This window comes from Cyanistes caeruleus, chromosome 1, assembly GCF_971803275.1.
Source record: "Cyanistes caeruleus chromosome 1, bCyaCae1.hap1.1, whole genome shotgun sequence".
Classification (NCBI taxonomy): domain Eukaryota; kingdom Metazoa; phylum Chordata; class Aves; order Passeriformes; family Paridae; genus Cyanistes; species Cyanistes caeruleus.
Window position 1 is genome coordinate 97,576,810 of NC_141701.1, and position 12,912 is coordinate 97,589,721.

Consider the following 12,912-nt stretch of genomic DNA (forward strand, 5'->3'; position numbering starts at 1 on the left):
TAATTCTATTGATAAATTTTGCTGCTGAAATAACCTTAAATGCTAGAGCATTTAGTAGATAAGCTGGTGTGATTCTAGGATATAAGAGTTACTTATGATTTTTCCTTTTAAAGAGTTGAGTGAAAATGAAATGTTGCAGTTTTAGCTTTGAAAAACTTGTTGAATCTGCTCAGTAGTTACATACTAATTTGACATCTAGCCCTCCAAATACATACATTTGGCAACAATTCCTTTTTATTTTTTCTCAGAGACATCAGTGAGGCAGCTGACTCACTATGTGACTACTTTTAGCCAAAGCAGATGTTGTAATGTTCAACTGGAATTGGGATGGCATTTTATTTTTTGAGTGAAAGTAGAGTCTTGGATTAATTCAGGCATAAAAGATCAGCTGTTGTTCTTTTACACAAACTACAAGACTGATGTCCTCAGAACTGGTAGAAAGCATTTCTTTAGTTTGAAATTTAACTCAGTGTTAATATGTTATATTGTCAATGTCAATATGTTACCTTGTCAATATAGTCAAAGTTAGCTCTAATTTGGAAATCGGGTGAAAATGAATTTTGGAGGTTGTATGTAGCTAAAAGTTTACACAGAACTGTCCATTTTGAGATGATTTACATATATTTTTCATAAGTGTAGGCAAACAAGGCATATAGACTTAAGTTTGGAAATGCTTTTGTAATTTTTTTCAGCTTACAGTCTGAAAATCAAGTCTTCTTGATTTGTAACCTTTAGAAGATGTTTTTCTGTATTCTGTTGACTTGTGTTTTTGGCCAAGAGACAGACCTCAACAGACGCAGAGATTAGAACTGATGAGTCAATTTGAATTTAAACTAATCAGCTATTTTTGCTGGAAGTAACGAAGTTGTTTATTAGTGTTTGAATTTTTTTAGCTTAAATTCAAATCAACAGTAATTAGTGATAATGTGTTTTGAAACTGACCTTACTTGGAGGTACTGAAGTTTCAACACTGACAAATACAGTAAATCTATTGCTTTATCTAATTTAGATGCATTATTCATGTCACACAAAGGTTCTGAATGCAATCTTTTTGTATAAGCTAAATTGGGGCAATGTAGTTTTTATTTTATAGTAGCTAAAAAATAGCCTTTGAAGGATAAAGGGCCTCTTTGGAAGTTAACTTAAATAAGAAATTAACTTTGTAGAACATTTGCATGCCTATTTAAAAAAATGGAAAAAAATGGTTTCTTTTAGGACTCTTTCATTCCTGGGGATGAGTTTATGTCTTGCCTTGATGTTCATTTGCTCTTGGTACTATGCTTTGATTGCCATGCTAATCGCAGGATGTATATACAAATACATAGAATATAGAGGGTAAGACCATATATCTTATTTATTCTATATTTAATATCTTTACTATTCCGCAAAAAGCTCTTTTGTGTAAAATAGATGCAACTGAAGTAATAAAGTTCAGAGTATTCTTTGAAACAAGGTAAGATCTGATCTCTGTTAAGGGTTATAAGTTTTCAGATTTGAATTTCTCTGGAAGCTCTGTTACAAACTTTGCAACACCAAGGAGTGACAGGAATAAGAACCAATAAGTCTGGGAAACTCCTGTGGGAACAGAGATGATGATATAAACTTTTGATACTTCAGGAACATTGCCTCTCAATATCAAGCGGCAGCTATTACAAAAGTGTAAAATATTACTTAGTGCAGAAGTTCAAACTCTAGTTTTCTGTGTGTGGACTTGCTTACTCTCTAGAATTAATCTTTAAATTGCAACATACTTTGCACTGTATGCATTTGTCAAGAGATGATCATACCTGTAGGACATTCTGATCAACTATGAGTCTTAAAGAGCATGCTGTGTTCATAAAAAACCTCCAAAAAACAAAACCAGCAAACAACACAAAAAAACCCCCAAAACAATAACTAAACAACATACACAAACGCTTCAGGTAATTATGATCAGTAAATGTGCATGCTATCCTTTTCTAAGGAAAGACACCCTATGCTGAAAGAAAATAGTAAGATCTTGGAGCAGGAAATTGAAGCTAGGCCACTTCCTTTGATGAATGATTAAGCACACCTCTTAAGTGGTGTATAAACTGGTATAAACTGTTCCACCCTGTGGTTTCTCCATCTTTTAATATCTCCATTTCCCAATTAGATGCTTTCCTGGATTATAACATCTCCATTTACTGGGCTAATCATAAGGAAATTAATTTCCTGATTTTAGTGAGGAAGTCAGATCAGATGGTAACAGTTCTGCATGTGTGTGTATATACATGTGTGTGTGTGTAGGTGCATACATAATATTATGCATAATTCCAAATTCATATATAAGTTCTGCAAATGTTGGCACATACCAGGACATTTACCTTGTAGAAGGAGATGCTTTACTAGAGGTAGCAAAGTTCAGAGAAAATTCATGAGTGAAAATCAGGGAGGGAGGGTGGGTAAGGGAGATGGACCCCTTGCCATTGTAGAATCCACTCTCCTGACCACTTTCAATCACCAATATTCTAGTATTGGAATTAAAGGGACTGGAAAATGTAGGGAGACCGACAATGGTCAGGAGAATGGATGGAGCTTTTGGCTTTCTGGGAGAGAAGTTGGGAAGGAAAAAGAGTGGAGAAGGCCGTAGTGGTGGTGTTAAGGGCAAGATAGGTTATACTAATCCATGTGGAGTCAAGTTTCATTTGTTAATTTTGCTGCTTTAAAATAATTCCTTTAAAGTATCCTTCGCTTATTCATTCTAGTGCTAAAAAGCAACTTAAGTAGCTCTTAGCATTACAAAAATGCTTCTGAAGTGTGAATAAACCAGACCATAGTAAATATTTATAAATATGGAAAAAATTACCTTGAAGGGGCCTCGACCTGCTTCACTTTGGTTAGTCTTCAATCTGGATGCAAGTCTACAAGACAAGGTGTTTTTTATGCATTCATGCAACAAAAGAGTGATCTTTTTTTACATCCATTATTCCCCACATGAGGAAAAGTAGTTGATTTGCATAAATAAATAGACCCTGTTAATTGAATCTCTTTCGTATCCTGAAGAGCGGAAAAGGAATGGGGCGATGGAATCCGAGGACTGTCTCTGAATGCGGCTCGCTATGCTTTGCTTCGTGTTGAAGATGGTCCTCCTCACACCAAGAACTGGAGGTAGGGTCCTATGTTTCTTCGGGTCACTTAATTCTTGGAATATGGAAATACATTGGGAATACTGCTGGTAAAGCAGTGAAGTAAAGATAAAGTAAAATTCACCTTTATAATAATGTTTTAACTTTGGCATAGCAATGATGTCCTTGCAGTACGACTACTTTACGGAAATGTAATGTGACTTGTCAGCATCTAATCAACTTTGCTGGAAGTATGTTCAGCCTAACTCGAATTTCTGGCATGGTTGACATGTTTTTCAAAAGTGCAGAAGAATTGTAATGTTTGATTATATATGCACTTTTCAGATTTAAAGAAAGTTATCCTTGAGTCTCACTGTCTCTACAGAAGAAACACTGCAATTCCATAAGAGTTTGCTTTTGTATATGTTCCCTCTCAAATACAATGTACAAATCTACAGAGGACCCTTTATTTGTTTAAATTAATTTTTGTGGTATTCTTTTTTATATAGCTTCATCCAATAGTAGCACTTTCTAAATTGCTTACATGCCATTAAAACAAAATCTCACATTTTACTATAATGCAGTTAGATGTCCACTACTATTTTTGCAATATAATTTTTTACTTGCTAAATTTAATTGTCCTCAAAGCCAACCTAAAAAATTACTTAACATTTAAAAATTAAGGACATTTGCGCATTTTCAGTTCTGATGGATGTAATGTGATACTTTAATTCTAGTCACTGCTCAGTGGTAGTATCATGGGATGCATGCACATGCAGTGTTCTGTTGTCCTTCAGTATAATGGCATTATTTTACCATTTTTCCTGGGACTGATGAGCTTGGCATCTCAGAGACACCATTGTAATAGAGTGTTGACTATCCTGTTGAATATTTGACTGCTTCAGTTCCAGATGAGGTATTTTTCTACTGTGTCAATGTAATTGCGAGAACGGAACCATCTTGTTACGTCTTAAACTGTGCTAGTTTGAGGTAGGAAGTATGATCCAATTTGTCAGCAGTCTTTTGAATTTGTAGCAATGACAGGAGAAGTATAAAATGTTGATTTGGGAAAAACAAGTAGATTGCATATGGATTGAAGGAAATAGAGTGTGCCCTTATCTAGTATGCAGTTGGAACTGAACTTCGGATACTCTTGGTATGATTAAGGGGTTAACTGTCCTTTTGTATGGACCTATGCAGGTAGAGGGATGGGTCGTTAAGAACATCATGAAAATCCAGAAGGATAACTGCAAGTTCAGTGCCTGGTACAGACATATTCAGAGCAGTGATACAAGACTGGGAAGCTGCTCTGGTAAAAAGAACCTGTAGATAGTAATCCAGCAGTGTGTCTTGGCAATGGCATACTGAGCAGTATTGGCAGGAGGATAGATAGTACACTGAGAAGTAAAAATATTGGGAAATAATTCTTTTTGTTTAGCACTCATTAGAATACATTTAGAAGATTTCTTCCATGTTTTTGTACCGTGATGTAGGAATGGTAAACTTCAGTAGATACAACCGCAGGTGATGGTTGGAGCACCTAAGCATCTCCTCTGGGGAGAGACTGAGGAGATCTATGCTTCTTCATCTTGGAGGAGGCTGAAGAGGAGCCTAAAAGCTATTACAACTAACTTAAAAACATGCAAAACCTAAAAGAAGGTTATTAAGGAGATGGAGTCAGCTTTCTTACAGGAGATTAGGATAGGAGAATAAGAGAACATGATAAAATAATTAAGCATTGAAGAGGTGGCTTAGAGGTCTGTTTCTAGAGGTTTTGCAAATCCAACTGAATGAAGCAGTAAACAATGTGATGTGCATTCAGTGTGTAGTCATTTCAAGCAGCAGGTTGCACCAGATGACATTGGAAGAGTGATTTTATAATTTTCTAGGTAAAACTGGTCTTTAAGGGATCTTTTCAAAATGATATTGTGATGATTTATGTGTTCTGTTCCTGAACTGTTTTGCTATTGCAAATTATGGCTTACCTATTTAGGAGTTGTCTGTTTTCCACTGAATGAAGCAATTATTCTGCATTTTATTAATTGTTAATTTTAACTGTCCAGTTCTTCCTACTAAATGTGTGTATGTGCACTAAACTTTTTTTTTTTTTCCTTTTGTTTGGCAGACCTCAACTTTTGGTCTTGTTAAACTTGGATAATGAGCAGTTAGTGAAACACCCTAGATTGCTTTCTTTTACCTCTCAGTTGAAGGCTGGTAAAGGACTGACTATTGTGGGTTCTGTGCTTCAGGGAATCTACTTAGATAAATGTACAGAAGCTCAGAAAGCTGAAGAGGTATGTGAAAGAGATCTTGCAAATTTACATTAGTATTTAAATGTTGAACCTGGATCTGGATAAGTCATATGTTGAATGGCAATAGACTGTTGTAAAATATTGAATAAAACATATATTTTTGCTTTCAGCACAATCAGGTATTATATGAAAAGAATGGATTGGTGTATGTAGCAAAATGTTTTATAAAATTTTCTAATAGGATTAGATAATACTGATACTTCCTAGCTTTTTCTTTAATATTGAGAGCCCTGTTCTTACAATTAAATTACATTAAAAAGAAATTTAAAACCCACTCTCCCCCAAAAACAAACAAATAAAAACAACAACACAAAAAACCACTCCAAACCAACAACAAAAAACAAAACAAAAACAAAACCCACCAAGTTTTAACAAATTACCTTATGAAGAAAACAGCATATATTTAACAAAAAAAATTAATGTTTAACTAACAAATGCAAATATTTGGCATAATATCATCCTCATTATGTGATTTTCTACATCCATCTAGAAATACATAGGAGAATTAGGATTTGGAGTAGTCTTTGCCAGAAAACTGTGACCAAGATCCTTCTTGAGATCCTTTATTTTATTTTTCTATTTATACCATTTCTCCAGAGAAAGTAGGATAGGTAGGAAAAATAGAAAGCTGTCATATAATTTAAAATTACTTCCAACTATACTCGCAAACACAAGTGAATTTAGTTTCAATATTTCTTTAATAATAGTACTTTTATTTACTTGCCTATGCAAACTCACCTATTCCTATCTTTGTAGAGTGGGGAAATGTTTGGAGAAAGTATCATGTTTCCTGTACTTTATTGAAATGTCCAAAAGTAGGTTTTGATTGCTATTATATCTTCCAAATTAATTAATTGGTTAATTTCTGCAGTGTCATTCAAAAGAGTACCAGTTGATATGTCTACTATTTTGATCCAAGTAGTCTTTAAAGCTGTGTAAAAACCACTGTGATTTTTTCAGGTATCTCTTAAATAGATGAGCATTTAAAATCTTGAAATGGACTAGCTAACATAGCTAACTGCCCATTTCCTCACAGTTTTGTTTTTTCTTCCTCTTGGTATTCAGGCTTATCCATAGTGTTTTTTAAAAAACAAAGTATAAAGATAGATCATCTATTTGATATCACATGAAAAGGTTCTAAGGGACTGATTAACTTGAAAACAAGTTGAAACCAACCGTGCTATATTGTGAAAGTAGTTGTCACTAAGCTGTTGCTATCAACATGTATGAGTAGGAAAACAAGACGAAGAATACAAAATCAGGCCTATAAAATAAAATAGAAAAAAACCTTTAAATAGAAGCTGCTTACCCACAAGAATTTAAAATGTTATTTGTAGGTGGCCTAATTTAGCTGCTTTTCTGAGACGGAAAATGAATGTGTTTAAGGGAGGCCTAGTCCATGGGTTCTCTAGAAAGTGAGACCTGGTGTTAAGATTAAGGGAACTATTGCTTTTAAAAGGAAATTAAGATGAATTGTGAAAGTTGTGGCATCTGGAGGCCTCATTGGTTCTGGAAAATTTAAACTAGAAAGTGTTTCTAGGAGACCTGTAGGAAATAAAGATTTCTTCTGTCTTTAAAAAATACCCATCTAGTTCAACTGATAAATCCTCACAGATATTATTTGCACAGGCATACTTGCTATCTTTGCTAGCAAATTCTCTGAAGGCTCTTTTTTCTCTGTTAAATGGAGTTTCTGATGTGAAGCTACACTGAGCCTGGCACTGCGTGATTCAGTCTGTTCCTGATGATTTTTGACAAATTTTGTTTTTTGTAAAATTCAAAATATTTGTGTTTTATGTATTAGTTCTTCCTTCTGAAACATGTTATCTCCCACACAAGTAACTGATTATGATGATGGGGGAGAGGTGTTTAAAGTTATTTAACCAGAAAATAATAAATGCTGAAGCTCATGTTCCCTGGTCAAGCTTGATACTAGTTTGAAGGCTTCTTTTAAATTACCTGGTTATGTGTCTTCATGTTTGTCAGTGTTTAAATGGAGGAGAGCCATTCTGAAATCCAAGGGGTGTGGGAAATTTAATCTGGTCTGTTTATCTTGTCATTATTTGGACAGTGCTTCAAATTTTCTCCTGCAATTATGTTTATCCATGTTGGGAGCTGATAAATAATCAGCCTCTTAATGTCAAAGGTATTTAAGGAACTTTGGCAGCCTCTTTTTCTTAGTATTTGGCATCATACTTCCAAACTCTTCCAATTCCAAAAGAAAGTACTGATCATTCCAACCATATGTTGCTTTGTCAGTCACTGGTTTTGACTTTACCTGAAGCAATGTTACTTCATTTATCTTTATTTATGTGTTTTTACTCACATCTTGTTCATCCTTCTTTGGAAATAACAAGGCTGAATAATTAAAATAATGAAAAAACTGTGTGTGGTGTCTTTTGGGGGAGGTAGCAATTTGGGCCCTATTTTTCATAGAATCATGTTCACTCTTGGAATTAGTGATTTCTTCATGTTGGTTATACATTGTTGATAAAGTTTTGCTATTATTTAATGCTGTTACTCCTTCTGGTGTTGATGATTTGTATCTCCTTATATTGCAGAATATTAAGGCTTTAATGGGTGTAGAAAAGACTAAAGGATTTTGCCAGATTGTGGTATCTCCAAACTTCAGAGATGGAATATCCTATTTGATTCAGTCAGCTGGTCTAGGAGGTATGAAGCACAACACAGTCCTGATGGCCTGGCCACAGTCGTGGAAGCAGACAGAAAATCGTTTCTCATGGAAAAATTTTGTTGGTATGTGTTTATTGACTTTCTTGTTTGCATTTGTAATTCAACTGTATAACTAATGTGTTTGCTATGTGGAGGAAATGTGCTATTGAACATCTGGTGGACAATAGAATATTTCACCATATCTGATTTCATCTGGAGTGGGTTTTCTCAGCCCTCTTCAACCATGGGTTTGCTTTTCTTCTTCTAAGTAGGTTGGTCACTAAAATCAGTGTAATGGTTTAGGAATGCTACTTAGCAATTTAGGGTTCCCACTGAGACTTTCCAAACCACATTGCTGCTTGCTTGCCCCTCTTCCTCCTCCTCCACCTGCCTTGGGCTGGGTTGGAGAGAAAAATGAGAGGGACAAAAGTTAAAAATCACAGAATGAGGTAAGAAAAACTTACTGGAAACAGCAATGAGATGAGAAAATGAGCAGTAAGAACAATAGTGTTAATAACAAAAAGTATGTGAAAGAGTGTGATTCACATGCAAAAATGTCCACTGTGGAGCTTGACCCAACCACAGCTATGCCACTCCAACCACTCCCTCTGGCCCAGAACTGGAGCCACTCAGCTGTTCCTTCTGGCTTTGAACTGGCCCCATGCTTATTCAATACGTAATACAGAAAAATACAGAAAAAACCCTTCTCCTTGGAAAAGACTCCCTTACCCCTGCCCCTGGCAATGACCTGAGGTGGTCTAGAATAACCTCTGGGTCCTAGCCATGCCCCCTCCAGACTGTTGCAAAAATTAACCCTGGCCTGGCAGAACCAAAACCTTATCTCCCCCATATTCTATACCATTTATGTCATGCCCAGATCCTACACCTTCCAACTTATATATATGTATATGTACACACAAACAAGTATCATTTCCACAGTCAATATCCATTACTTCAAGATGTCATCTGGAGGTCCTTTTCTGCAGTTCTAGCTATACCCACAGAGCATTTGCTATCATCCATAAGTCAGTGTACAGCTAGATTGTTGGCCAGTTCTTTTGTTCTTAAAGCCAGCTGGATGGCATTCAGTTCTGCAACCTGATTTGATCCACATTGTCCCTCAGTACCTTTTGTGACTCACCACATAGGACTCTATAGAGCAGCTTTCCATTTTCCATGAATCTCTACAATATGATAGGAACTATCAGTAAAGAGAGCATAACACTTTTCTTTTCCGGGTAGCCGATTTCAGGTGGGGCCTCCTCAGCATGTGTCACCTTTTCCTCCTCTGATGTCAGTATGAAATTTTCACCCTTGGGCTAGTTTGTGATGAATTCCAAGATCCCTGGGCAACTGGGGTTTCTTGTTCAAGCTTGCTGTGTGATCAGCATGACCCACTTATTCCACATAACTTCAGTGGCATGATGTGTGGAAGGGATTTTCCCTTTGAACATCCAGCCCAGCACTGGCAGTTGGAACGCCAGGAAGAGGTGTGCTGTGCTGCCAGTCACTTCTGAAACAACTTGAACACCTTTATAAGATATAAGATATAATAAATATATAATATATAATATTAAAAATATAATAATTTATAATGGCAATAGCCCTTTTCCAGTAGGGGTGTAACAGGCCTCAGATCCTTTGTATCCCAGGTTCCTGAACCTCAGGAATCATTGCTGAGTCTTCCCAGGTACTGTTTTCCAGAAACTACAGGAAGAACTAATCTCCCTAGCTGCAGTGTAGAGCCCATCTTTCACATCTTGTCCTGTCCTGACTGGCCCAGGGCTACTGCACGAACAATCTTCAGTTTCATTTGTTCAAAAGCCTTTTGTTGTTCAGGACCACATTTAAAATCATTCTTCTTGAGTCATATGATAGAGAGCTTATGATTTGACTGTATTCTGGAATATGCATCTCCCAAAAACTCACACTGCCTAGGAAAGCCTTACCTTCCTTCTTGCTGGTTGGTGAAGAAGTAGCTGGTGTTTTGTTGACCACATCCATGGCAATCTGATGATGTCCATCTTGCCATTTTATTCCTAGAATCTGAGTTTCCTGGGCAGGTCCTTTGATCTTACTTTGCTTCATGGCAAAACTGGCCTCCAAGATGATTTGGATTATCTTCTCCCCTTTCTCAAAAACTTCTGCTGTGTTGCTTCACAAGATGATGTAATCAATGTATTCAGAATGTTCTGGAGCTTCCCTTTTCCAGTGCAGTCTTGTTTCTTATAACAGCAACTCTGGCCTATACTGGCAGGGCATGGGACATCTCTTTAACTTGCTCTAACTTTCTGAATCTGTCTGCAGTCATGGACAGCCAAGGCACAGGTAATTAGGGAGAGCAAAAGATGATCTTCGTATTGTTGGAATCAGATAGTTGCCTGAAGCGCTGTTTGTTCTTCTTTCATTGACATGAATGCCAATGAGTTGGCATACAATGATGGCACATGCTGTACAAATTTCCCCCATGTAGATTGTGTACAATGAACCTCATCTGGATCTGCATGGGCCTGTTTGTTATTTGAATCCCTACAGATTACCTTCAGCACAGCTTATTCTCATACTGGATACCTTTTTCCATGGGCTTCCACCTGCATGGGTGCAGTGCTTGGTCATCCTTGAGAAAATACCTTTCTTTCGTGTTTGACAGGAGTTGCCTCCAGAGGCTGAGAGTTTCTGTCCTCTTCCCAATCCCCTTGCCAATGCTGACATCCCAAGTCAGGGATCTCAGTTGCTTGGCTTCACTACCATCTAGTTTCATATCATGGGCAGCAATATCCCAGCATCAGAGCAGCTGAGTCACTAGGGGCTCACCTGACTGGTGGCTGAAATTTCATTTGCATATCTCACAGCTCACCTGGACATTGGGATTGGATGATTATCTCTGGCCCTGCCTGTTCCTCCTGTTGTGAGGGTTCCCCTTCCTCTTCATCCTTCACTAAGTGAACTGATTTTGTCTTGGATTTCTTTTTCTATATAGAGGCAACTGCTACTGGCACATGTTGTTCTTCTGGTTCAGCTGCAGTTTGAGTGGCCACAGTGCCAGTGTCAGTCTGCTTTCCTCCTCTTCCCCCTGAGACTGTTGTCTAGTATTGAGGAATGTCCAATAAACAGTAGCCAAGGCCCAGGATGTTGCAAAACTTCACACCTCCCTGGAACTGCCACAGCCTTTTTCTGTCAAGCATTCTGTTATTTACCAGGGTCCTGCAGTTGTTCAGGAGTGAAGTTCCAAACCACTGGAGCAGAATAACTCTTCAAAAGCTGGCCCATTTTCTCCCACTTTCCATGTCACTCATGCCTATACATCCTTGGGACAGATCTCTTAATAACCTCCCTAGAAAACTCCTTCACTGTAAACGTGGTGTAGACTGAGGAGACCTGGCAGGCTTAGTACCAAGAAAATGATTTCTTAACATCCAAATGGAATTCAGACTTCTCAGAATGTAGCAGGCTGAAGGGAGTGGAAATGGCCAGGAAAAGGGGGTGAAAATCTGGGGAAAATCAACCTCCTCCATTCCTCCCACAGAGTGTGTATGATTAGTAAACATGCAAAGGTAGTGCCTGAGGTGAGAGTAGGAGAGCAACAGTCGATATACATCCCAGATGATCATCATTGCCCTTGATGTTATCATGTCATAAACTGACATCCCTCAGAGAAATACTGATCTCTCTTCCTACTCTGAAAAAATATCATGAGGAGCACATACAGTAATATATACAGGCTTAGGTACCACTCCCACATGAACCAGACCAAGCAACATGGCAACCAGTGGCTCCATACTTAAACCAAAAAATGCCTAGATCAAATTTGTTTCCAGCCTACTCTGGGCAGTCTGTTATCTCAACCCATTGTGCCTCACCTCAGACACCAAATAAAGATTGTTGTGGCTTAGGAATAGTACTTCCTAATTTAGTGTTCCCACTGACACACTCCAAATCATGCTGCTGCTTGCTCACTTTTCCTTTGTGGCTGGTTGGAAAGGAGAATTGGAGGCACAAAAGGTAGAGATCACAGGTTAAGAACTATTTACTGGAAGTAACAACAATATTAATAACGTAAAGTGTAAAAAACAGAGAATGATGCACATGCATTTTTGAAGCAGCATGAAGCTCGACCTGATCGCAGCCATGCCACCCCAACCTCTCCCTCTGTCTTGGAACTGGTGCCACCCAACCAGACCTCCAGCTCAGAATCATCACCATGCTTATTTGACCAGAAGGAACCCCTTCTCTTAAGAAGATACAACCCCCCCTGACTTCTGCAACGGCATGAAGTAGTGTAGAGTAACTTCTGCGTCCTTGCCAGAGGTTACTACCCCCCTTTGCTATTGCAGCAATTAACCTTGTCCTAGCCAGAGCCAAGACACCCAGATTATTCCTCTTTTGCCAAGACACCTAGAATATTCCTCTTTGCCTCAGCAGAATCTGGGAGGGTTTAAACTTTTGAATTTAAAACAAAAGCAAAAGTTGTGTATGAAAACGAGGAGTTCTTGAGTAAGTGTCTTGTTTTCCCTGACAGATACTGTACGAGAAACAACTGCAGCTCAACAAGCGCTTTTGGTGGCTAAAAACATTGACTTATTTCCAACAAATCAAGAACGTTTTACTGAAGGAAATATAGATGTGTGGTGGATTGTTCATGATGGCGGTATGCTGATGTTGCTGCCTTTTCTCCTTCGACAGCACAAGGTAAGGACAATAGAAAGTGTCTGGGATTTAATTTCCTAGCACTGAGTGGTTCAAAACAAATCAAATTAATTACTCCTTCACCCTGTTCAAATTATGCACATTGCTTTAATAGCAGTCACAGTATTACAAATGGTTATAATGTATCTTTTTGG

The 12,912-nt window shown here is 37.7% G+C and overlaps 1 protein-coding gene across 3 annotated transcripts in view; it reads left to right on the top strand.

Annotated features, from left to right (window-relative positions):
- LOC111923691 (solute carrier family 12 member 7) overlaps nt 1–12,912 on the top strand; it is a 62,332-nt gene that overhangs the window by 36,572 nt on the left and 12,848 nt on the right. For all 3 annotated transcript variants that reach the window (XR_015274543.1, XM_086844047.1, XM_086844031.1), the window contains exons 15-19: nt 1,216–1,335; nt 3,025–3,129; nt 5,212–5,380; nt 7,960–8,155; nt 12,591–12,760. Coding sequence is in view for 2 of the 3 variants with exons in the window: in XM_086844047.1 (XP_086700173.1) it covers nt 1,216–1,335; nt 3,025–3,129; nt 5,212–5,380; nt 7,960–8,155; nt 12,591–12,760 (760 nt within the window). In the remaining variant the exon portion in view is untranslated. The remainder of the gene's footprint in view (nt 1–1,215; nt 1,336–3,024; nt 3,130–5,211; nt 5,381–7,959; nt 8,156–12,590; nt 12,761–12,912) is intronic.